At 38.8% G+C, this 23,993-nt stretch overlaps 2 protein-coding genes across 3 annotated transcripts in view; one reads left to right on the top strand and one right to left on the bottom strand.

Moving 5' to 3' along the window:
• EMB1873 (porphyromonas-type peptidyl-arginine deiminase family protein) overlaps window positions 1–8,846 on the bottom strand; it is a 53,359-nt gene extending 44,513 nt beyond the window's left edge. For both annotated transcript variants that reach the window (XM_059598462.2, XM_088518267.1), the window contains exon 1: window positions 8,597–8,846. In XM_059598462.2, the coding sequence (XP_059454445.1) occupies window positions 8,597–8,683 (87 nt within the window). In that variant the 5' untranslated portion in view covers window positions 8,684–8,846. The remainder of the gene's footprint in view (window positions 1–8,596) is intronic.
• Window positions 8,847–10,969: 2,123 nt separating this feature from the next.
• On the top strand, window positions 10,970–22,880 carry LOC132183878 (inorganic pyrophosphatase TTM1). Its single transcript, XM_059597341.2, has 12 exons — window positions 10,970–11,209; window positions 11,856–12,225; window positions 16,528–16,642; window positions 16,885–17,080; window positions 17,178–17,291; window positions 17,407–17,580; window positions 19,090–19,284; window positions 19,886–20,008; window positions 20,074–20,186; window positions 20,422–20,545; window positions 20,932–21,207; window positions 22,416–22,880. Exons 2-12 carry the CDS (start codon window positions 11,883–11,885, stop codon window positions 22,632–22,634), a joined length of 1,992 nt encoding a protein of 663 aa, XP_059453324.1. The 5' UTR covers window positions 10,970–11,209; window positions 11,856–11,882; the 3' UTR covers window positions 22,635–22,880.
• Window positions 22,881–23,993: the final 1,113 nt, after the last annotated feature.

Below are 23,993 nucleotides of genomic sequence, written 5' to 3'. Positions count from 1 at the left end.
TATAGGGAAAATCTCAAAAAAAAAATCACAAAAAACTACCCACATCAATTTTCCTAAATTCAGCCTAAACCCTTGAGTAGCTACAGTGCTACCCAATGCATTGGGTAACACTGTAACTATGCAATGCCTTATTATAATCATAAAAAATAAAATAAAAAATAAAAAAATTATTTCTCCTCTCACATGTTTTCGCCCCCATATTCCTTCTTCTTCATTGAAGCATTTTCCCCGGGTTTCCTCAAAAAGCTCGCTCTCATTGGGTTGGGTAGCACTTTAACTACCCAATGCCTTATTATAATCATAAAAAATTAAAAAATTAAAAAATATATATATATATATATATATATATATATATATATATATATATATATATTATTTCTCCTCTCACATGTTTTCGCCCCCATATTCCTTCTTCTTCGTTGAAGCATTTTCCCCGGGTTTCCTCAAAAAGCTCTCTCTCTCTCTCTCTCTCTCTCTCTCTCTCTGAGCTCAAGCCATCATTCAAGACCTTGCATTCCTTTTCTTTTTACATCTTTGTACATTCCTTTGCTATTTGTCCCAAGCGCTTCCAACTCAAAACTCCAAGATCTTGATTGCTCAAAACAAAGCTCTTGGATGGGATGATAAAAAAGGGGATTTACGAATAAGAAAAAAGAATAATTCCCCATCCCTGTTGGAATCGATTTCGGAAAATCAATATACTAACACTTTTTTTTTTGATAAATAAGCAATTCATTGAAAAACGCAGAGGGGCGCAACCCTAATACACAGGAAGTATATAAAAAAAAGCCCCACTATAGACAAAAAGAGGAACATAAAGATAAAAATAGAGACATGGTGGAAATCTTAGGCACACTACAAGCTTCAGTCCAATGGAACAATGTTCGAATAAGCAACTTTTTGAGCTCTTCCATTGACCTTTCTTGATCTTCAAAGCATCTTGCATTCTGCTCTCGCCAAATGATCCACATAAGACACAATGGTGCTATTCGCCACACCTCCTTAGCTGAAATATTACCAAGTTGACCACGCCAACACACTAACAAATCTGCCACCCCTCCAAACATAACCCATGTGACATCAAAAAGAGTGAGTACTACACTCCATAACACTCGTGCCACTTCACAATGAAGGAGAAGATGGTTGATAGACTCACCACATTGCTTGCACATGCAACACCATCCCACCACAATGATACCTCTTTTACGCAAGTTGTCAAAAGTCAAAATCTTTCCTAGAGTCGCCGTCCACACAAAGAAACTGACTTGCAATGAAACTTTGACTTTCTATATACTTCTCTATGGAAAAGTGGAAGTTTCTGTTCCCGAAGAAGAGAGCATGCGAAAAAAAGATTTTACCCCAAAAATATTCCGTTTGGAAGGATTCCACAACATGCAGTCCATTACTCCCATACGCCTGCGAAAAGTATATAACTTCCCAAAGAACGCTATCACCAACTCTACCTCCCATCCTCTCCGAATATGCTTCCACACTCCCACTCCATAAGGACCCTCCACCACTTTGGTACACCAACCACCATTCATGCACCCATGCTTGCCCTCAACAACCAACCTCCAATATGCCTCCCTTTCCGTAGCATATCTCCATAATCATTTACCCAATAAGGCTAGATTAAAAGTGCGTAAGTTTTAGATGCCCAAACCTCCAACTTGCATGAGCGAGAAAATTTTAGTCCATTTCACTAAATGGAATTTAGTCTCCTCATTTAGTCCACCCCATAGGAAATCTCTTTGTAGTTTTCTCCAAACTGTGCGTCACGCTCACTAGAATAGGAGATAGAGACAAAAAGCATGTGGGGAGGTTGGACAAAGTGCTTTTAATCAGTATGAGCCTCCCACCTTTTGATAGATACATTTTCTTCCAACCCGCCAATTTCCTTCTCATTTTGTCAACAATGTCATTCCAAATGGTGGTAGACTTGTAAGACGCCCCCAAAGGAAGACCTAAGTATTTCATGGGTAATCTTGCCACCCTACAACCAAAAATTCTTGCCAGCCTATCAACGTTCTCCACCTCACCAATTGGAACAATCTCAGACTTTGCCAAATTAACTTTTAGCCCCGAGACAGCTTCAAAGCTAAAAACAGTCAACACAAATTTCTAAGTTGATCCTCATTGTGACGGCAGAAGATCAATGTATCATCAACAAACAGCAAATGTGAGACACTGAGTCCAAGATTGTTTCTCATCCCCATAGAAAATCCAAACACAAGATTACTGTTTTCTGTAGCCTCCATCATCCTACTCAACCCCTCCATAACAATAACAAATAGAAAAGGAAATAGTGGATCCCCTTGTCTTATGCCCCGAGAGCTACTAAAAAAACCTGAGGGCTCTCCATTAATCAAAACTGAATATCGGATTGTAGAAATGCAGAACGCTATCCAGTTCCTCCATTTTTCCCCAAACCCACTTTGTTGCAATATGAATAGCAAAAACTCTCAATTTACATGATCATACGCCTTCTCTAAGTCCAATTTACATAACAAACCGGATTCTCCAGATCTAAGATGACTGTCAATGCATTCATTTGCTATCAGTACCGAATCTAGAATCTGTCTCCTCTTGATATACGTATTTTGAGACTTCGATATTATCTTATCTAACACATTTTTCAACTAATTATCTAGCACTTTGGAGATTAATTTATACACAATTTCCACCAAACTAATAGGTCGAAAGTCCTTTAACTCCTCCGCACCTGCTTTTTTTTGGAATAAGCGCAATGAATGTAGCATTTAGACTTTTCTGAAACCTTTCCTTCTTGTGGAAATCTCGGAAAACAGCCATAATGTCTTCTTTAATTACTTCCCAACATGTTTGCACAAAACCAAATGAAAAGCCATCAGGGCCCGGAGATTTGTCTCCTTGTAGCTCCTTAACCACTTCTAACACCTCATTTTCTTCAAAGTCCCTTTCTAACCACAACCCTTCCTCGCTACCAATAGATTGAAAGGATAGACCATCCGGTGTCGGCCTCCTCCTACATCTTTCAGTATATGAATAAGTATAGAATTGAACAATGTGCGTCTTGATATCAGTGGCCTCCGAAGACAAAGAACCATTGATAATTAAAGACTCAATGGCATTGTTTCTTTTGTTTGAGTTTGCCATCCTGTGAAAAAATTTGGTATTCTTGTCCCCCTCCCTTAACCATAGTGCCCGAGATTTCTGACGCCAACTTATCTCTTCACACAACAATAATCTTTTCAACTCCAAAGATAACTCCTCCTTGCTCCTCCTTTCCTTCTCATTCAACCCACGACCTTCCCCACTAATATCAAGCTTCCTAATGTCATCCAGCAACATTTTCTTTTCCCGACATGCCCAAAATCCCCATTATTCCATCGTCACAGATCACCTTTCAAAGATTTTAATTTGCATGCAAGCACATAGCTGGAACTCCCAGTAAATTGATAAGATTGCCACCAGATTTTTACCTGATCCACAAACCCCTCAGATTTCAGCCACATACTCTCAAACTTGAAGTATCCACCTCTTCTCTTCCTTTCCCCACAATCAAGTAAGATGGGAGAGTGATCCGACAATAGGCACTAGAGTCTTCGTTGAACCACATCAAGAAACTTTTCTTCCCAGTCAGGAGATAATAAAAATCTGTCAATTCTAGACCAATAATGGTTATTTGACCAAGTATATTGCCCACCCACCAAAGGGATGTCAAGCAAGCCTTGATCAAAGATGAAACTAGAAAATTCCTCCATACGATTTGCATACCACGTAACACCTACCCTTTCACTTGGAAATCTAATGGCATTAAAATCTCCACCAATGCACCAAGGCACTTCCCACCAACTCATGATGCCGACCAATTCATCCCACAGTAGTTGCCTATCATTATTATTATTGGGACCATACACACCTGCAAATGCCCATTCAAAGTTGTCACTGACACTTTGGAAATAGCATGCAATGATGAAACGCCACACACTAACCTCCAATCTTTCCACTACCCTTTTATCCCACATCAGCAAAATGCCTCCAGAAGCTCCATGTGACCCTACATAATACCAATCCATGTGAGGGCAACCCCACAAGCTCCTTGCTACTTCTCTAGTAACTTGCTGCAATTTAGTTTCTTGTAAGCACACAATATCCGCTTTCCACTCCCCTAGAAGGCCCTTTATCTTCATTCTTTTTTCCTCCAAGTTCAGCCCCCTTACATTCCACTACAAAATTCTTGGCTTCACTAATCAACCATCGAACCCCTCCCTTTCCCATTGACCTTGATTGCAGTCTCTTTCTTGCCATCATAATTAACCAAACATGACAGTCGTTGTAACTCTCGTTTACCTTTGGACATTGTTGATGGAGGTGCCACCACTATGTCCGCCTTAGGAGGACTTTTTTTGTTCTTTCAATCAACTTCAATTGCTCTGAACAGCGCCATTATCTCTTCCTCATGTCCTTCAAGTGACAACCCAACAACATGGCAAAAACCTTTCACTCTTTCCACAACCCATTCACAAGTCTCTTCCTGAGTCAACTCACCCTCCAGCATGTCCCCCTTTATACTGCTAGGGGTTCACAATCCACCACTTCTTCATCCCAAAACTGTATCAATTCCTTGCCAGTGAGCTGCTTGTCTTCATGAACAGAGTTTTCCCCTTAGACAAAAATTATTGGCCATTTTAAAACAGTTGGCTTGCTGTCCATTGGGGTCCACCAACATCTTAGGGAATTCAAAGCTACTTCTGTCATCTTCTCCTCCTTGCCCTCACATCTATTTTGCGAATTGTACCCAAGCTCCTCCGAGGGCGAGTTTTTTTGTGTGGTCGGCGGCTTTGGGTAAAATTTTGACCTTGGACAATCTCAAAAAGCGACGGGTGATTGTGACAAACAAGTATTGTATGTGCAAGAAGACCGAGGAGACAATGGACCATCTTCTCCTTCATTGCGAGGTAGCTTATGCTTTGTGGAGCACCTTTTTTGGTCTGTTTGGGTTGTCTTGGGTGATGCTGAATAGGGTTTCGGATTTGCTCGCTTGTTGGTGGTCTTCGAGGAGGAGGGGGAGTGCCGCGGTATGGAAAATGGTGCCTACATGCTTTTTTTGGTGACTGTGGAGGGAAAGGAATAATAGGTGCTTTGAGGATTTGGAGGGGACTTGGAAAGACATACTAGCATCTTGCTTTTAAACTCTGTATCTTTGGACCGTTGCGCATGTCTTTCCAGTTTCGATTAGTTATGATGATTTTCTTCTTCGTTTTTCTCCTTCTAGTTAGGTGATCCTATTGTATACTCCCAGTGTACCTTGGGGCGCCTTTACGCTTTTTAATAAAACTTTTATTACTTATCAAAAAAAAAATTTGTAGCAGCCCTCCGCCCCTATTGTCATCAGTGCCTTAGTCAATTCATTCCCCTGTGCAACCTTCCTATTGATATCTTGCTCAAGCTGCTCAATGTCCAACTTTGACACTATTCTCTCCAATTATGGCGTTTCCTCCACTTCTGGGCTACCTCTGACTGCCGCCACAAGCCATGGGTTGTTCGCTATGTGCTCCCGAGTCTGCCCAAAGGCCTGGTCGGCCTTGACTGACTTCTCTGGAAAAAGTATGGGATCTGCCATCGTTGCCGTTGTGGACTTCGACTCCAGCACCCACCTCTGGCCACTCTCTGGCACCATTGCGTTGTCTTCTACTGATTCTTCAGGCTGCTGGAGACCATCGCAATTCTGTTTCGCAGAGCAATTGGCCTGTGTGGCTTGATCTGTTACTGTTGAGCCAAGATTCAGCTCCAGCGACTCTCCAACAGCTGCTCCGGCATCGGCAACGTGCAGTGTTTTTCCAATGCCAACGTGGCTTGGACTTCAGTGTTTTCCTTTGAAATTATGTTTTCTTGACAATTGGTTTGGGCTGCTGATGATACTTGGGCTGCTAGACGTGCGCCCAAGGTTTTGCTTGCTGGTGCTCCATCTCTAGGCCCATTTCCTTGTCCAGCCCAAGAATATGCCACGCTCACTTTAATTCTTCTCCAGACAGCTGTTTATTTCCTCCTTAAATGCAACCAACATATTTCGAATTGCCATAATATTCCCTTCCGTTATGAGCGGCGAAAATCTTTTCTCATTAATTCCAGCATGGTCCACAGTCAACTTGTCTTCAACACTTTCCTGAATGGGCTTCTCCTTGACTGTTGCAGCACCATGGTCGCCAACGAGTTGAGCGCCACCTTGTAAATTTTGCGAGATGGCCAGAGTCGGAATCCTCTGCTCAGCCTCCATCCCCTTACCCATCACTACGTCCGCATAAGACACTTTTCCATGGACTCCTTGCGATTCTGTTACTATGTTCCCCATCTTTGCCTCCGGAGCCTTACTCGCATGCGTTCCTTTTGAGCATTGTTTTTCATGGTGTTGTTTCAGCCATAATAATTGCATTCGACATTCCTTCCAGCCCATTCCTTCATCTCCCTCTGGTATGATAATGAAGCTTCTTCTTCCACTCCCACCATATTTTGAGAGCTCCATGAAATTCCCATAGTTATTCCTTCACCTTTGTAACACATATACGGTGTTACCGAACCGGAAGGTCCTCCAATTCTCCTTGGTCTTATCGTTGTGAGACAGGTAATCCCAAGACATTAAGAACCAGAATACTGTTGGCCATGCCATGATCACCAACCAAGAAACACCCTTACTTTTTTCCGCCAAGCGAACACCCCCTCTCACTTCTGACCTGAATTCAAAAGACTTCTTTTCTACGTAAAAAAACCCCAGATACCCCATTCTTCTTACCGAACTACTACTGCCTGCCACTAGATGGGCGGGGGAACCACCCCTTACCTACTCACACGCCAACCCTCACCTCGCGAGACAATAATATACTAACACTTATGTTCTTATTGGTAAGATTTTAGCTCTCGATCTTTCAAGAAGATATTACATAGAGGACAGAAAGGGAGACACAGAATGAGGGAGAGTGAGAGATACAGTGAAAGGAAAAAAGAAATAAAAATAAAATAAAGAAAAGAAAAGAAAAGGTAAAAAAAAAAAAAATTAACATTTGAATGGTATTGAGAAAGATTAAGGGAAGTTGTTGTGTAGTATATTTGTATAGGGAAGCAAAAAGTAGTTTTGTTCATTACATTTAAGGAAAATGGTTGGGTGTTTATTGCTAGTGCTCTTAGAGAGTTTTGCTATGCCAGGATTACATACAATGCAACCAAAACCACACATGTAGCACAGCTGGAATATCAAACAATGATTGCTGAAACTATTAGTGCTAGTGTAATGAGCGTGGGAGAACTTTCTAAAATAAAAATTTCAAATTCGAACTTTGGGAAAGTAATGCTATTCATGAATGAGTAATGGCAAAGTCACAAAGCAAGATCTAATGGCCCGTTTCCAGAGTTCTACAATTAGAAGAGTTGGTAGTGGTTTCTGAAAGAGTTTGAGAAATCTCTGTTTGGTTAACTTACCAACAACAGAGTAGTTCATTCATATTTATAACCAAAGGAGCTAGAAGTTCTATACGGAAGATTTACAAAGAAGTGCATAAACAGAAAAACACTTAAGGAAAGCTATCATGTGAGTGATACAAGTGAAATCCAAATATGGAATTGAGAGGACTTGTATCTTGTTGCAGAAAATCTGGAAGTTCAGGAAACATGGTTTGCGTGAATTGAGGGATTTTGAGCTGTCCATCATCTTGAATTGTGGTCTGTTGTAGGCTGTCATTCAGCCTGCATGAAATATGGGACTCCTGGGTCGTTAGCAGCTGAGAGGTCTGCTGCCTTGTTGAGATTTATCCTTTAACAGTTTCATCATGTCAAGGGAGCTGGGGCCTGGGTTTGATATATTTGTTTGTGGAAGGTATCAAAGTCATTTAAACCAATAGGAATTGGTCTATGGTCTATTCACTAACAAATCTCTGGCAAATGACATCCTAAGGAGCAGTTTCTTAGAAGCTCCAAATTTTAGCTTCTTTAATAAAAAAGAAAAAAGGAAGAAGTTTGGGCATTTGTATGATGGTAAAAGCAATCTTGGTCACTTGATGTCATCAAATGTAGATAGGGGAGCTTCTTGGTGTCACGAAATGCAAGCAAAAGCACTCTTTGGCATCCGGCACACCAAAAGGCGATCCCAAACAAGGCCCAGCAACATCATATATCATATGGTTCGTAACAGTGCACTCCAAGCACATAATGTAACAAAATAGTTTCTACAATTCACTTATATCCAGAGAAGATAAAATCCTACAAAACCCAAATAGACGAACATGTGATAATTAACAAATATATCGAGGAAAATTCATCGAACATATGAATGGTATTACAAAAATCTTACTTCCATAACATAACCTGACAACCATACATTAGGCATACATAGAAGCTAATTGAGGCATCAAAAATATAGATATATACATGAGAAAAACAACTGACCAAAAACTCATTTAAAATTTATTGGATTTCATGCGCAACACGAACCTAGCTGAGAATCCATTTCCCAAACGCCCAAAATAAAAGAAAAAAAAAAAAAAAAAAAAAAAAGGTCATTAATTTCATGACCCATGAACCTGAATAACATTATCATGTCACGTGAAAGCGGAGATGTACTTACAGGCCAACCCATCCAACACTTTGCATGCGTTTCCCACTCGGCGGGCATGCGGTATCCATGGAGACCAGGAGTTCCTTCCAAGTCCATCTCTCTCTCTCTCTCTCTCTCTCTCCCTCTCTCGCTTAAGCTGAAGTGAAGTGGCTTGACCCTTGAGAGAGAGAAAAAAAGAGTCAAAGGTGGAACCGAGACTCCGATCGAGTTCGATGTGATCTTTCGGCAATGTATACGACCCCCTTAAATCCGGTGCGACTTTTGTCAGCGGAATAACGCAATGGGCTCTAATCACGTGACGTGGTCCTAATTTTTCGGAAAAATAAATTTGGATGGGTTTCGGTGGTATAGATAGGGCATTTTCGTCATTTGATTCGTAAATATCAGTTAAATTAATTAATTACTCGATTTCATACGGGCAATTAATAGTTTCGATTCTTTCAATTATTCGGTTAGTCAGTTAATAGGTGATTGGTTATAAGTTTTTATGTTAGAATAGAGATTTCCAGCTGCCAAGCATAGACATATCTCTCCTCTTCTTTTTCCTTTTTTTTTTAATTAAAAAAGAGAGATATTAAAAGAAAATTCAAATTTAAGGTATTAGCACCAAATTTAAGACATTAACACCAAATTTGAGATATTAACACCAAAGTTAGGATGATCGAATCTCTTTTAGGTGATACCATCCCTAAATGGTTAACCTTCCACCCCTTGATTTTAGTTTTAAATCTAAAAACAAATTTTAAGGCATTAAAAACTAAATATTAACTCATAAAAATTTAACTAAAAAAAATAACAAAATTTTTATTATTATTATCCTTTTAATATGTATCCAAAATTTGGTAGCAGCATAGCAAGACTCTTTATGTTAAGATTTATTAACTAATATTGTTGTGTGATTCTATAGATTCGTGAGATATTTTCATTGTTCTATTTATATTTGTTGTATTCTATTTATCTAATTGTTAAGAGTATAACTTCTAGAGGGCCCCTACTATCAAGTCTTAGTGTAAACCGGCCCTTTTACAGCATCAAATTACATTGTGACACATCATTAATTTAAGAAGAAACAAAAAAAAGAAGTGAGAACAACCATACAAAATCAAAATGTGAGAAAAAAAAAAAAGACTTGAGCCTGCCAAACCCACGCCGTGGGTCTGGCAACACCTACGACCCAACCGTGGATTACCTTCTCAAGCCACTTTTCTACCAAATTCAACCTCAAAACTCTTTTTTTTTTTTTTTGATTTAAAACTAAAACCTATAGGAGAAAAGGTTAATCTTTTAGGGATTCTATCGCCTTAAAGGGATCCGCCGGAGAGGGCTGCCGCCTGCCGTAACCCAGTCGTGGATGTGGTGGGTGAATGGTTGGAGAGAAATAGAAGAAGAGGAAATAAAATTTACGATGAAGATGAACCAGAGAAGAAGAGGAAGTGGGAGAGAGAAAAAATTCAATGTTTTTATTCCTATTCTATCAAATGTGTACACCTTCTATTGGATGCTGCAAAACATCACTTTTGCAGAAAGAACATGATAAAATGTTTATCCTAACTTCTGTACACCCTCTAATTTCTATGCTCACCATTTAAAAGCTTACACCTTAACTTGGAACACAGTAAGAAAGAAAACACAATCATGCCTTATTATATCAAGTTTTATTATTTTAAAAAATAAATAAATTTAGAGGGCAATCCAGGGTGGCCGGCAAGCCACACTAGCCACTTTTGGGGTGGCGCGCAACCACCTTAGGGCCTAGCCACCCCTAGTGGTGGTCCGTAAGCCACCCCTAGTGGTGGTTGGGTTGGCTGCGGCCACCCTCAAATCTATCTAGGGTGGCCAGCCACCATTGGGGGTGGCTCACAGGCCACCCCCAGCCCACAGGGTGGCTAAGGAGCCACCCCTAGGCCATGGGGTGGCCGCACAGGCCACCCCAAATGTAGCCGGGTGGCTCGTCAGCCACCCCTAGTGGGAGGGGGTGGCTAGCGAGCCATCCCTTCATTTTTTTTTTTTTTTTATAAAAAAAATTAATTATTTTTTAAGTTTTGGTATAATACAGTGTGATTGTATTTTTTTTCTTAATCTTAGGTTTATTATAATATGTTTAGGTGTCAGTTTCTTATTGGTGGGGGCACAAAGGGGTTGAGATTGTGCCGCACCCAAATAGAAGTTCCTCTCGCTTGTTAATTGTTCGGATTAATATTATTTAGTATGAGTAAAAATTTTTGCTCAATCCAAAAATTTGTTTAACATGTTTTTCATTGAAATCTTCAACTTGGGCTTCTTGGACAAATTCTAGGCTTGATTTTGCCTTGAAAACAAACGGCATTAATTGCCTTTTTGCTAGGCTAGGCAGTCGGCACCAAAACGTCGCATGGGTTACAAATATCTGAGTTAAAATCTGTTATTTTTACCGGTAGATGGTAACACACAGAAGCCGGATCCCACTCGATCACCACTCACGTCTCCCTCTGTCTCTCGTCAAACCCCTCTCTTCCCACTGTCTCTCTCTTTATCTGCCGACAAATGGTGATTTTTTTCTCTATACCTCTCGTTTCCTCTCTCTTCTCATCTCGTCGAACTCCTCTATCTCTCTATGTCTCTCTCTTTCTCTGCTAACAGAAGGTAATTTTTCTCTACACCTTGTCTCTCTCATCAGTGTCTATTTGTCATGGGGTTTCTCTTGATTTCTTGGTATGGGTAGTTGTGGGTTGGTGTTTTGAAGAAAGATTTGTGATGGGTAATGATAATAATTTCTTTGATTTTCTGCATTTGTGCTAGTATTCATAGAATTTGTGGTTCGATTGATGGAATCCATGGAGTAAGCTTCTGTTGATATTGGAGATGTTTTGGTTGATGGAAGACGATTGGGTTTCAATGTGCTCTTGGGATGAATACAATGGTTTGGGGCCGATGAAGACAATCGTCTTTGATTTTGGTTTCGGTTAAGGAACTTTGATTTTGTTGTGGAGGATGGAGGACGACGATGGTTTGGATGTAAAGGAACGGCAAGGGAGAGAGATAGAGGGAAAGAGAACTGAAAGGGGGAGAGAGAAAAAGGATTAAAAAATTTCTAACATTTTGCTACAGTACTGTTGTCTGGAGACCAAAAAAGCTCCTATTATGAACCTTCTAGCTAGTCTGCTTGAGTGGAGTTGCTCTTGTCCAATTTTAGTTGCCATTTGATTTGCATATATTGAAACACATTTTCAATTTTAGCTGTTTTTTGTTATATACGCTTCTTATTATTTTCTCTCTTTTCTTTTCTCAGCTTGGAAAATATATATTAGGTTTTTAGATGGCGGCTCAAGATCCTTCTTCTGGTGCCGATTCACCTCGGCGACGCTCTGGTCTGTTGCGGGACCAGGTCCAACTGGTTAAAAAAAAGGACTCTGACCGCTACGAAATTGTCCCAATCCAAGATCCACTCTCATTTGAGAAAGGTTTCTTTATTGTAATTCGTGCATGCCAGCTACTGGCTCAAAAGAATGATGGGATAATATTAGTAGGAGTTGCGGGTCCTTCTGGAGCTGGAAAGACTGTGTTCACTGAGAAGGTGCTCAGCTTTATGCCCAGCATTGCTGTTATAACAATGGACAACTACAATGACTCTAGTCGAATTATTGATGGCAACTTTGATGGTAAACTTTAATTTCTTTCCCTTATATGTTTTATGTCAGAGTTATCAGGCATCTGCGTGTGTTTGATACGGATTATGCTCTTGAGAATGCTTTTAAACATTAGTTACTATTTTTTCTTGTAAGCAATTGCATTTTAATTCCATACATCCCCTGGGAGAAGATGACGGAGTGTAAATCAATAACATGCTTTATTGTTTTTCCATCTAGTTGAGAAGCCCCCTAATGACTGGCAGAGTTGACTGTTAGGACTTCATAAGGTAGTGAACATTGTCAAAGAAACAAGTATACAACATATGAATTGAATTTTTTAGGATATCTCCAAGCTTTCCGTGGCTATTCAGATTACTATTTGCCTAAGTAGTTACTCCTATTCAAGATTTGCATGGTTGATCTTAAATACATTTTTCATCACTCTTCTTTCCCAATATCCTGAGTGGCTTAGATATTGCTAATATTAGTCAGTAGTAGTCTCCTGGACATCAAAGGTGTATATCTCTCGTTTGTGTTGTACCCACAGTTCACACTGGAAGAACTTATGGAAAGGTGACTTCCACTCTCATTTACCTGGATTTGTGACAATCACTAGGGTTGAGCACCAACCCCTGGTTTTGAAACATCCAAACTTATGTGTCAACCACCGGAAACTGCCCCTCGAATGTACAAGTTGGTGTATGGTTGCTGAACCGCACTGACTTTGACAGCAGGCAGTTGGTTTTGGGCTGTTTGGCCTGAAATCCTTACCTGCACAGTCGCATTTCACCAAATACCTTGCCTGCAATTCACCAAACCCATCTGCACTCAAATCCTGCATAGCCACATTTTACAAACCCATCATTTATAATTCACCACTTAAACTTCCAGGCCAAGAACCAATACAAACAACACAAACACCGAGGTCGCCAACACCACCCCAAAACATTATCCTCTTCAAATCACAAATCTGAAAAATCTGTTTCTAGTACTTCACTTCATCTCAAAACTAGGAACACTGGCAGTGACGAGAGAAGAGAGGCAATGTCAAGTTCACCTACACCCTGAGAGAGGAAATACTGAGGAAAATGTAACTCCTTTGAAAAGAAGAAGAGGAAGAAGAAGAAGGCATATATGTATATATCCTATGAATAGGTAATGTTATGTTCACCTACATCCAAACCAACAATTGTTGGGTTGGTCGTCCGTAACCCTAAATCATAACTGAGTTGTTTTTTTTTTTTATAAGTAAAGATATATAGATTAAGAGCGCAGAGGAGCGCAACCCTAGCACACCGGCAGTATACAAGAGAGCGACTAAGAGGAAGAGAAAGAAGAAGACAACATAAAAAGAAAATCTTGGAAGCTGATCACTATAGGCGTTAGCCAACCAGCAGTCCAAGAGAAAAGGGTGTACAAGAAAAAATAAATAAGGTCCTCTATATTTGTAGATGAGTCCTCAAAACATCTAGCATTTCTCTCGTTCCAAATGCACCACAAGAGGCATAGAGGAACCATCTTCCACACAACGGCGCTGCTAGTTTTATCACCTGTCTACCAAGAAGCAAACAACTCCTTAACGTTACCCGGCATAACCCAACACAAACCAAACCGAATGAAAATGGCATTCCACATGGTACGCGCCACCCCACAGTGAAGAAAGAGATGATCAACAGATTCTCCATCTGATTCACACATGCAACAACGATTTATCACCTATCAAAAAAAAATACCTCTCTTCCGAACATTGTCCAAAGTTAGAATCTTTCCAAGCGCGGCCGTCCAAACAAAGAAGGCCACTCTCGAGGGAGCCTTGGTGCGCAAAATACTTTTCCAAGGGAAAAGAATGGGGTCTTTAGAAGCAAGGATCCTATAAAAAGATCTTACTTCAAATTTGCCTTTACGAGAAGAGATCCACCTTATTCTATCCTCCCCTTCCCCGCCTATTGGATGCGAATACAATAGCATGTAAAAAGAAGCCAAGACCTCCACTTCCCAATCATGTACCCTGCGAGTGAAGGAAACATTCTACTGAACAGAGCCATTTAAGCATTCCCTATTGTCTGCAATAGACGCATCCTTCTTGGTGGCAATATTGAAAAGTCCAGGAAAAGCCTCCTTGAGAGACATGTCACCGCACCATATATCCTCCCAGAACCTGATATTGGACCCAAGACCAGGGACAAATCTAATGTGGCATTGGAACGACCTCCACCCCTTGCATATTTGCTTCCATAACCCTACCCCATGCGATCCTCTGGGTACCCTGGAGCACCAACCACCCCAAACCGCACCATACTTTGCCACTAGAATCTTTCTCCACCAAGCCTCTTTCTCCTGAGCAAATCTCCACAACCATTTTCCCAATAAAGCTTGATTCATCAAACGCAAATTCCGAATGCCTAAACCTTCCTTAGAGATTGGAGAATAGACCTTATTCCAACTAACCAGATGGAATTAAACTCTTCATCAACCCACCCCATAAGAAATCACGTTGAATCTTCTCAATACGCTTCGCCACTAAAGTCGGAATAGGAAACAGAGACAGAAAGTAGGTGGGAAGATTGGATAAGGTGCTCTTTATGAGAGTGATCCTCCCCTCCATTGATAAATACAAGCGTTTCCAAGAGGCCAACCTTCTAGCATATTTCTCCAACACATCCTCCCAAATAGCCTTGACCTTAAACGAGGCCCCCAACGGGAGACCCAAATACTTCAGCGGCGTAGGAGCTCTACCACATCCCAAAATACTAGCCAGCCTGTCCGCATTGTCCATACTACCCACAGGGACCAAGACGGATTTAGCCAAGTTCACCTTTAACCCAAAGACAGCGTCAAAGCAGACAAGTACAACGCTAGTATTTCTTACTTGAGTAGGATCTGCCCCACAAAAAACCAAAGTGTCATCAGCAAAGAGAAGGTGAGAGATGATAATTTAATCCGTTTCTCTAGCTCCCACTGAAAACCCAGAGATGAGTCCCCTATGTATCGAGGCATCGATCAACCTATTGAAAGCCTCCATGACCAAGACAAACAGGAATGGAGAGAGAGGGTCACCTTGCCTCACTCCACGTGAATTATCAAAGAAACCGGATGAAGAACCATTAATCAAAACTGAAAATCTCACGGACGAGATGCAATGCTCAATCTAGGAACACCATTTCTCTCCAAAACCGCACCTTCTCAGTAAGTAGAGAAGAAACTTCCAATCCATGTGATCATAAGCCTTTTCCATATCCAATTTGCACAATAAGCCGGGTTCCCCTAATCTGATACGACTATCCAGACATTCATTGGGGATGAGAACTGAGTCCAAGATTTGCCTGCCTTTAACAAAAGCATTCTAGGGTTTAGAGATTACCTTGTTCATCACTCTCTTCATTCTATTGGCTAGGACCTTGACAATAATTTTGTATGTCCCTCCCACAAGGCTAATTGGACGAAAATCCTTTATATCAGTCGCTCCATGAGACTTCGGAATAAGAGAGATGAACATGGCATTAAGACTTTTCTCAAACCTACCTCGATCATGGAACTCCGCAAAGACCGCCATAATGTCCCCCTTGATCACATCCCAACAATCCTGAAAGAACGCCATAGAAAAGCTGTCCGGACCTGGAGCCTTGTCCCTATCCATTCCTTTCACCACCTCCCAAACCTCCCTTTCCTCGAAAGGAGCTTCCAACCTAGTGGCCTCAGCAACATTCAACATGTCAAAATCAAGATCATCTAGCCTTGGCCACCAAATGAGACTCTCTGTGAAAAGAGATTCGTAAAAATGGGTGACATGGTTACTAATAACCTCTTGATCTGAAGTGGTAAAGCCTTTTACAATCAACATCTCAATTTTGTTATGTCTTCTATTTGCATTAGCAATCCAATGGAAAAATTGACTGAGTTGTTTTAATCATCAGAAATTGACTGGTGTTAGTTGGTTGGGTTAGGACTATTGATTCGATTGGGTTTCAACATTTGAGAGCACCTTAGCTATCATCTACTTTCATTTTTGCCAACTGTATGGTAAATGGATGGATTTTATTTTATTCTCTCATTATACCAAAGGACAACTTAAGATTCATTCCACTTGAAAAAGCTTGTTAAATACTTTCAATGAAATATATTGCAGACCATGAGAGGGATAATTTTTTATCATATTATTAAATGTTGCAAATGTCTTTCACTTTCCCTTATTGTAGTTCTCCTGAATGTATAACTTGGTTTTGCTTCTTGGGTTTTATCCACTGATTGTTATTTGTATATCATTAAAGGTAATGAACAAGGTGGGAGAAGAATCTGTGGTAGAGCACTAATGGTTGTTATGTTTTGTGACAGACCCACGCTTGACAGATTATGACACGTTGCTAGAGAACATACACAATTTAAAAGCAGGGAAGCCTGCTCAGGTCCCAATATATGATTTCAAAGCTAGCTCTCGCGTAGGTTACAGGTTGTATTCTCTCCAGTCTGTTTTTCCTAAAGCTCTTGACTAGGAACTGTGCCATCTCCACTTAAGATACATGACTAGAAATGCATGAGATGCTGCTAGTTCAGAAAATCTTCCATGTTATTTAGAGTTTTGCTTCTTTTGATCATTCATGCATAGCCTCATATAATTTTTGCTTTGCCCATCACATCTCTCTGTGTCCAGCACTGCGCTTTCATAATTTTGACTCAATCAATTTCTTATAGGACAGCTGAAGTCCCTACCTCCCGCATTGTAATTGTTGAAGGCATCTATGCCCTAAGTGAAAGATTGCGGCCTTTGCTAGATCTTCGCGTCTCTGTCACTGGTGGGGTTCATTTTGATCTTGTCAAACGGGTCTTGCGGGACATTCAACGTGCTGGCCAAGAGCCTGAAGAGATAATTCATCAAATATCTGAAACGGTCTTTTCACTGATCTCATGTTCAATATTTTAACTAAGGACTTTGACTGATCTGTTTATAGCATCTACGGTAGTTCTTTTCAATGTATTTTTTACAGGTATATCCTATGTACAAAGCTTTTATTGAGCCGGATCTCCAAACAGCACATATAAAAATCATCAACAAATTTAATCCTTTCAGTGGATTTCAGAACCCCACTTATATACTAAAGGTGAACCTATGGTTTACTCACTCAATCCGAAGTTTTTATGGTTCATCTGTTATAAGTGCCTCATGATTCTGTTTACTTCATCTAACTCTTACGCAGTGTGATTCTATTATTGTAGTCAACAAGGGCAGTGACAGTGGATCAAATCAAGGCTGTTGTTTCTGAAGAACATAAGGAAACTACGGAGGAAACATATGACATATATCTTCTACCACCAGGGGAAGATCCTGAAGCATGTCAATCATATCTAAGGATGAGGAACAGGGATGGAAAGTACAATCTCATGTTCGAGGTTGGCCAATAGTATTGTAAACCCAAGCTTCTTTATTGAAGTGATACTTTTGTTTTTTGAGTATATGCTTGATTTGCGTTGAAGGAATCATTAATAATATTTAGTATTTTTACGTCAATGATGAAGATATTGTGATGACCATGACTTCACATATATCATATGTGCTTCCATCTGAGATCAGAAATAAAAGATATAATTATAGGGGTTTGATTGTAGGTTTTATGTATTCATATCAAGTCATTCAGACCACATATTCATTTTGAATGTCTTGTATTAGATTCTACATCTTAATTTATATATTTATTTCCCTACTTTTAGGGTTTTCCTGTTTCATTGCTCCTTGTAGTATGATTGAAAGAATCCCTCACCTTTTGTAATATTACATTATTAAAGGATGGATCTCTATGAGACTTCCAAGGGGCTATTTATATTTCCTTCCAACTCTGGTAAGGAAAAAGAAATTATTTGTATGGTCTTGATTTTAGGTTTCACCTTATCATGTGAAATTGGTGACATTCCAGACTTTATATAGCCTTTTAAGTGTATTTATTGGATGCTACACCCTAATTTATTTGTTTATTTACCTACTTTTTGGTCTTGACTGTATCTTCCATCCTAGCTGCTAGTTGTGTTAGTCAACTGCTGCACTTTTAGACAGGCTGCAATGCCCTTTACCTCTTGTATAAGTACGTTGATAAATTTTGCTCATAACTAGGTATTTTCTCTTGTATATTTCATGTGTATCTGGGGTGCCTTACGCTTTTAATGATATATATTTCGATTACTTAAAAAAAAAAATAGTACATTGATAAAGAATCTGTACCAGACTTCCATGGCCTATGCATCCCTTCACCTAGTAAAGCAGATGCAATCATCATAGTCATGGAAGCTTGTAGCATACCATATAATCATACCTAAAGCCTCTTTTTCAAATCCTGCTTGTTTCAGATTACTTGAAAAAATTAAGCAGTTCGTTTAGTAACTATAGCTGGTATTCATCTTTCTCTCTTTCTACTAATAGGATTGGTTCATCTCTCCCTCTTCCTACTAATAGGATTAAGCAATTCAGTTAGTAACTATAGCTGGATAATAAGCTCGTAACTCTAAGGAATTCCTGGATTGTTTGATATTTTGCAATAGTGAGCAGTCACCTTTAATTAGATATTCTGCAAACCTTTTGGACCTATTTTTGGAAGGACCTATGCAGAAAAAATGAAAACAAGACATCTTGATGCAAAAGTTTAATATTGCACCTCAGGAGCTAGATGCAGGGCATTTTAGTGTGATAATCAAATTTTGATGCATGGCACTGTATGCTGTAATGAAATTAGGAATCTGCAATATTTGGGAACATGGGCAATCAAATAGCATAAAGTGATTTCCTTCAGTGGCAGATTGGGTTTTCTGATATGTTCTTCCTTCATGATTGAGATTTCCTGAGTGAACTTTGAGGACTGTAAAATGTGGGAAAATTTAGGTTTTCTGAATTTTTCTGCTTCGTGTTTGCAGGAATGGGTTACAGATAGTCCATTTATTATATCACCTAGAATCACTTTTGAAGTCAGTGTGCGCCTTCTTGGAGGGCTCATGGCTTTGGGTTATACAATTGCAACCATCTTGAAACGGAGCAGTCATGTCTTCTCTGATGACAGGGTGTGCGTGAAAATTGACTGGTTAGAACAACTTAATCGCAAATATGTTCAGGTATATACTGATTACTTAATGTGTTTGTTCATATTGATATGGGGTCTGTTGCACTAATTCCATTCTTTATTATTGTCAGGTCCTCTTGTTTAGTTCCCGATGATCATGCAATGATTAGTCTGACTTTTTTTTTGTTAGTAAAAATAATTGCAATGCTTTGATCATTGCAACATTATTCCATTCTTTGGATGGTAGTGTATCACGTACATGTACATAGTTGTCAGCTCATGACTTGTGGCTGACTCAGCACTTGACTAATCCAAGTTCCAAGTCCTGTGTTTGACATAGCTATGTTGATCAATAATCCTAAGTAACTCTCTCTCTCTCTCTCTCTCTCTCTCACACACACACACACACACACACACACGTGCTGGCTCACATTCGCACAATCAAATATTTCTGACTGTTACCGCTAGGGTCTTTTTTACCCTTCAGTAATGAAAATATCTTGTGTAACAGTTGGAGAGTTGAAGGCCATTGGTTAAGTAGTATATAGAATGGGATATTTTTGTGCTAATCTGTTAATTTTTGTCACTGTTGGTTTATTAGGTGAATTTTCAAAGCTTAGCACTAATTTAGTTTCACTATTTTTGGTATAAAGGTGCAGGGAAGAGATCGATTATATGTTAAATATATTGCAGAGCAGCTGGGTTTGGATGGTTCATATGTTCCTCGAACTTACATAGAACAAATTCAGCTGGAGAAGCTTGTTAATGATGTTATGGTGTGACTCTTTTGCTTAGCATGCTATACCTTCTCGTGCATAGTCCTGATCTGATCAATTTTCAGGCATTGCCAGATGATTTGAAGACAAAGCTCAGCATAGACGATGATTTGGTTTCAAGCCCTAAAGAAGCCCTTTCTCGAGCCTCTGCAGATAGGAGAATGAAGTATCTCAACCGGTACTGTCCATTTCTAGCAACAGTTTTATATATCTGCAATCTGAAATGGTATGATACAAAAAAATTGAATAAAAAAAAGTATCATGCTTTTAGAAGCTCACATGTTTTCCCCAATATGATTCTATTTATATAATTTTTCTTTTTCAGTATAGTAGTTAAACTCAAAATGATTTCAAGTTCATGGAAAATGAGGACTGGCGAGTTATCTCACAATATTCTGTTACATATTGGGCAGAGGTATATCACACTCATACTCAAATCAAAGGGACAAGAACCTATCAAAGCTCACAAAGCTTGCTGTTAACAATCGAAGGTTTGATGGGAGAACCCCAGAATCACCTGCAGCACTTGCAAACCAAGTGAGTGTATTTCGCCTTTCAAATTTTCCAATGCTAATATTTCGGTCTTTTCCTAAACCACTTTGTGGGAACCCTCCACTGTCTGGTTGTGGAATCTTGTCATTTTGTTGTTTGGTTAGCAAGAAACTAAAATAGAAGGAAGCAGGGGCAAGTTTGTATTCAATTTCCCTATATATAAATGGTTTTTTTTGTTAGTATAAAAGAGTTGCAAGGCATGCTTTCACCGTACACCCACATGATTGGTGAAAATTTATAAGTTTTAGCCCTCCAAATTGGTTTCTGTTTCTTTCATTGCTCTTTCCTAGTTCTGTTCTTTTTACAGCCGCCATGGCATCTACATGCGGCATTAGTTTTCATCTATCAATTTGTTTTTGGAGTTCCTTTAGGGAGTTATTACTCAACTCTCGGAACAAATTTCCACACTGAATGAGAGGATGGACGAGTTTACATCTCGTATTGAAGAGCTGAATTCGAAGATCTCTGTCAGGAGAGTTTCAGCCAGTCAACAAAACTTGCCTTTGCAGGCTGAAGCATGCAATGGCTCTGGGCCCATTTCTCTTTTTGGGACTGGCTTGGGGAATGGTTCATTGACTACTGGGCCATTACTGCCCCATTCTTCATCTTCTTCCCAATTGGCTAGGGAGTCCCCAGTAATGGAAGAGGTATGTATACTAATGAATCTCATCTCTGTTGCCGAAAGAAGGAAAGGATCTATGACTGTAGTGTTACATAGTATATATGAAGTTTCTTTTTTTGAGTTTTTTAGCTGCCTAGTACTAAAATGCATTAGCTAAGTGGCAAACAAACTTTTCAAAAAAGAAAATAAAAAAAGGCTATCAATAAAAAAAACCAAAGAATACTGAATATAGCACAATATCTTTAAAGCACGTTGGTGGCTCTTTTAACTGAAAATGTTGTAATTCCTTTTTTTTAGATACATTTTGCTGTTTTATTTTCACGAAAAATAGAGAAATAAAAAGTTTGTATTGGGTTTAGATGATAAGATGTTTTGGGAGATGAATGTAACGAGGACAGACTTTGCAAAAGCGGTAATGAACATATTACTCTCTGAGGGTAAAACTTTAAAACTCACTTTTTTCATGTGGACAATGAAGAACACTTATGATATCAAATTTAAGTTTGCTAATAGTAGGTGAAATAACCTTTTGGGTCTCTGAGGGTAAAACTTTAAAACTCACTTTTTTAATGTGGACAATGAATAACACTTATGATATCAAATTTAAGTTTGCTAATAGTAGGTGAAATAACCTTTTGGGTCAAATTATTATTGACTCTTTTTATTTATATACTTGGAGCATTACTCAGTAAAAGAATGACATGTAAACTATTCTTTTTACTGTGGAAGAATGGATATGAATGCAGATGACATTGATTTGTTTATTTATTTTTACTAATAGAAGAAGGTGAAGCACCCTTTTGGGATGAAATCTTTATTTGTGCCTCTTCATTTGCATACAAACAAAAAGCATAAGATTATAATAGCATTTGCATGACAACTTTAGCAGTCCGGTGTTGTTAAGCTAGCGCACATTTGAGGTAGTTTTTTGTGCTCCACTCGTGGAAGAAAATTGATAGAGAACAATAGCCAACATCCAATAAGGACTTGTGTTAACTTACCACCCATTGTTTGTTAGAGGAATTGATTCATGATGAAGAGTGGCTTTAACAATCTAGGAAATTGCTCGTCTCTATAAATTTTTCTTTATCTTCCTTTCTGCTTAAAATATATCTAAACTGACTTAGATTTCCTTGCCATCTGATCAAATACCAAATAAAGATGACTGTCCAGAATAGTTTAAACTTTCTGTTGAACGATTGTTCTGATTATTTGTCGGTGTTTGGTAAACAGATACTTGTTATTGCCCGGGGACAACGTCAAATCATGCACCAATTAGACAATCTAAGCAATCTTTTGCATGAGTACTGGGGAGAAAGGTCACGTCATGGAAGAAGAGATGAGACAAACAGATTCATGGGTGTTGATTCTATGGGCATCCCTCTTATTCTAACTTTGGCAATTGCTGGTTTGGGTGTCTTCTTGTTCAAGGGTTTTACATCCCACAAATAGTATTTCTTGCCAAGGTGAATAAATATTTCATGAGATTCGATCATTGACAGACAGCTCCATGGTTCGAGAGGCTTATTCTAAGGTGGTCTTGTAAGTACTAAAAATGTTGAAAATCTTCAAGTCTTTTAAATAAGGGTTTCTGTTAATCTTTAAAGTTGTATACATACGCAGATACGCTGGCTGCTGATTGTTCTATGCATACACACTACTGCAAGTGTTGTAAATATGGTGGTATCTTCTCTAGTATGTCTAACATGACTGAATTATGTTCCATTGAAATTGCGTATGAACAAAACATAATAGGCAAACCAGAAAAGCAAAAGAAAAAGAAAAAAGAGGTATGATAAAATGACACATCCGCTGCAACCTGCTTTTATAATCTCTGCTTTGCAGGGTTGGGTCTGAAGGGTCCCACCTTGGAGAGGTTTCCTGACATAAAAAAAAAAAAAAAAAAATAATAATAATAATAATAATAATCATCATCTCTGCCTTTAGTTTATCCTCTTCCTCCGGATCTAATTATCCCTTGATAGGCTTCGTTTGCACCAAAACACAACATGTCGATCTCTTAGTGGCCCCGGCATTTGCAAGGTCTTGTAAAGCATATATATATATATATATATATATATATATATATATATATATATATATATATATAGCCGAAACATCTCTTAGAAGTGCCTTAAAATTATGACATGTGGCATTTTAAAATGCTGACAAGTGCCACTTTCATATAATATATAAATTATTCAATAAATCAAGTATTATTAATATCCTAATCAAATAAGAAAACAAATAATATAAATCAAATTAAGTATTAATATGTTTAGTCACTTTAATATGTATATTAATATGTTTAGGTTTTCATAAAAATGACATGTGTCCGCTAAATGTGAGAAGTACATGCTTTTATTAATTGTAAGGACAAAGTTTAAAGAAATTTTATTCAAAAAGCATGTGTTTTTCAGCATCTCACATGCTATTTAAAAAACATGTGCTTTTCGCAAGAAAAATGACATATCATTTTTATAGAATAGGTTAGATGAAAACTATGTCCTTTCATTTTAAATGCGCCAAACTACTTTTAAACAAGTCTTGAGATCTTAACATGGTCCCTAATAGAGTCTTAACCAATAATAATACATCCATGCTAAAGAAACCACGTCTAATATTATTATAACGCTAAACTATCATTAAACTAAGATTAAGGCTTACAACATGAGTACAAGCTTAAAACCTACAAGTTAAGCTACGAAAAACTATAATAACTCGGTCCTAATCTTTGTTAAGAGACGTTGTATTTTAGACTCTAGAGTTAGTTGAAAATCAAGTTGGGAAGGTTGAGGGAGTTTTTGGGGC

Source organism: Corylus avellana, chromosome 7 (genome assembly GCF_965113065.1).
Source record: "Corylus avellana chromosome 7, dhCorAvel1.hap1.2, whole genome shotgun sequence".
Taxonomy (NCBI): Eukaryota; Viridiplantae; Streptophyta; class Magnoliopsida; order Fagales; family Betulaceae; genus Corylus; species Corylus avellana.
This window is presented reverse-complemented; position numbering and strand designations above follow the sequence as displayed.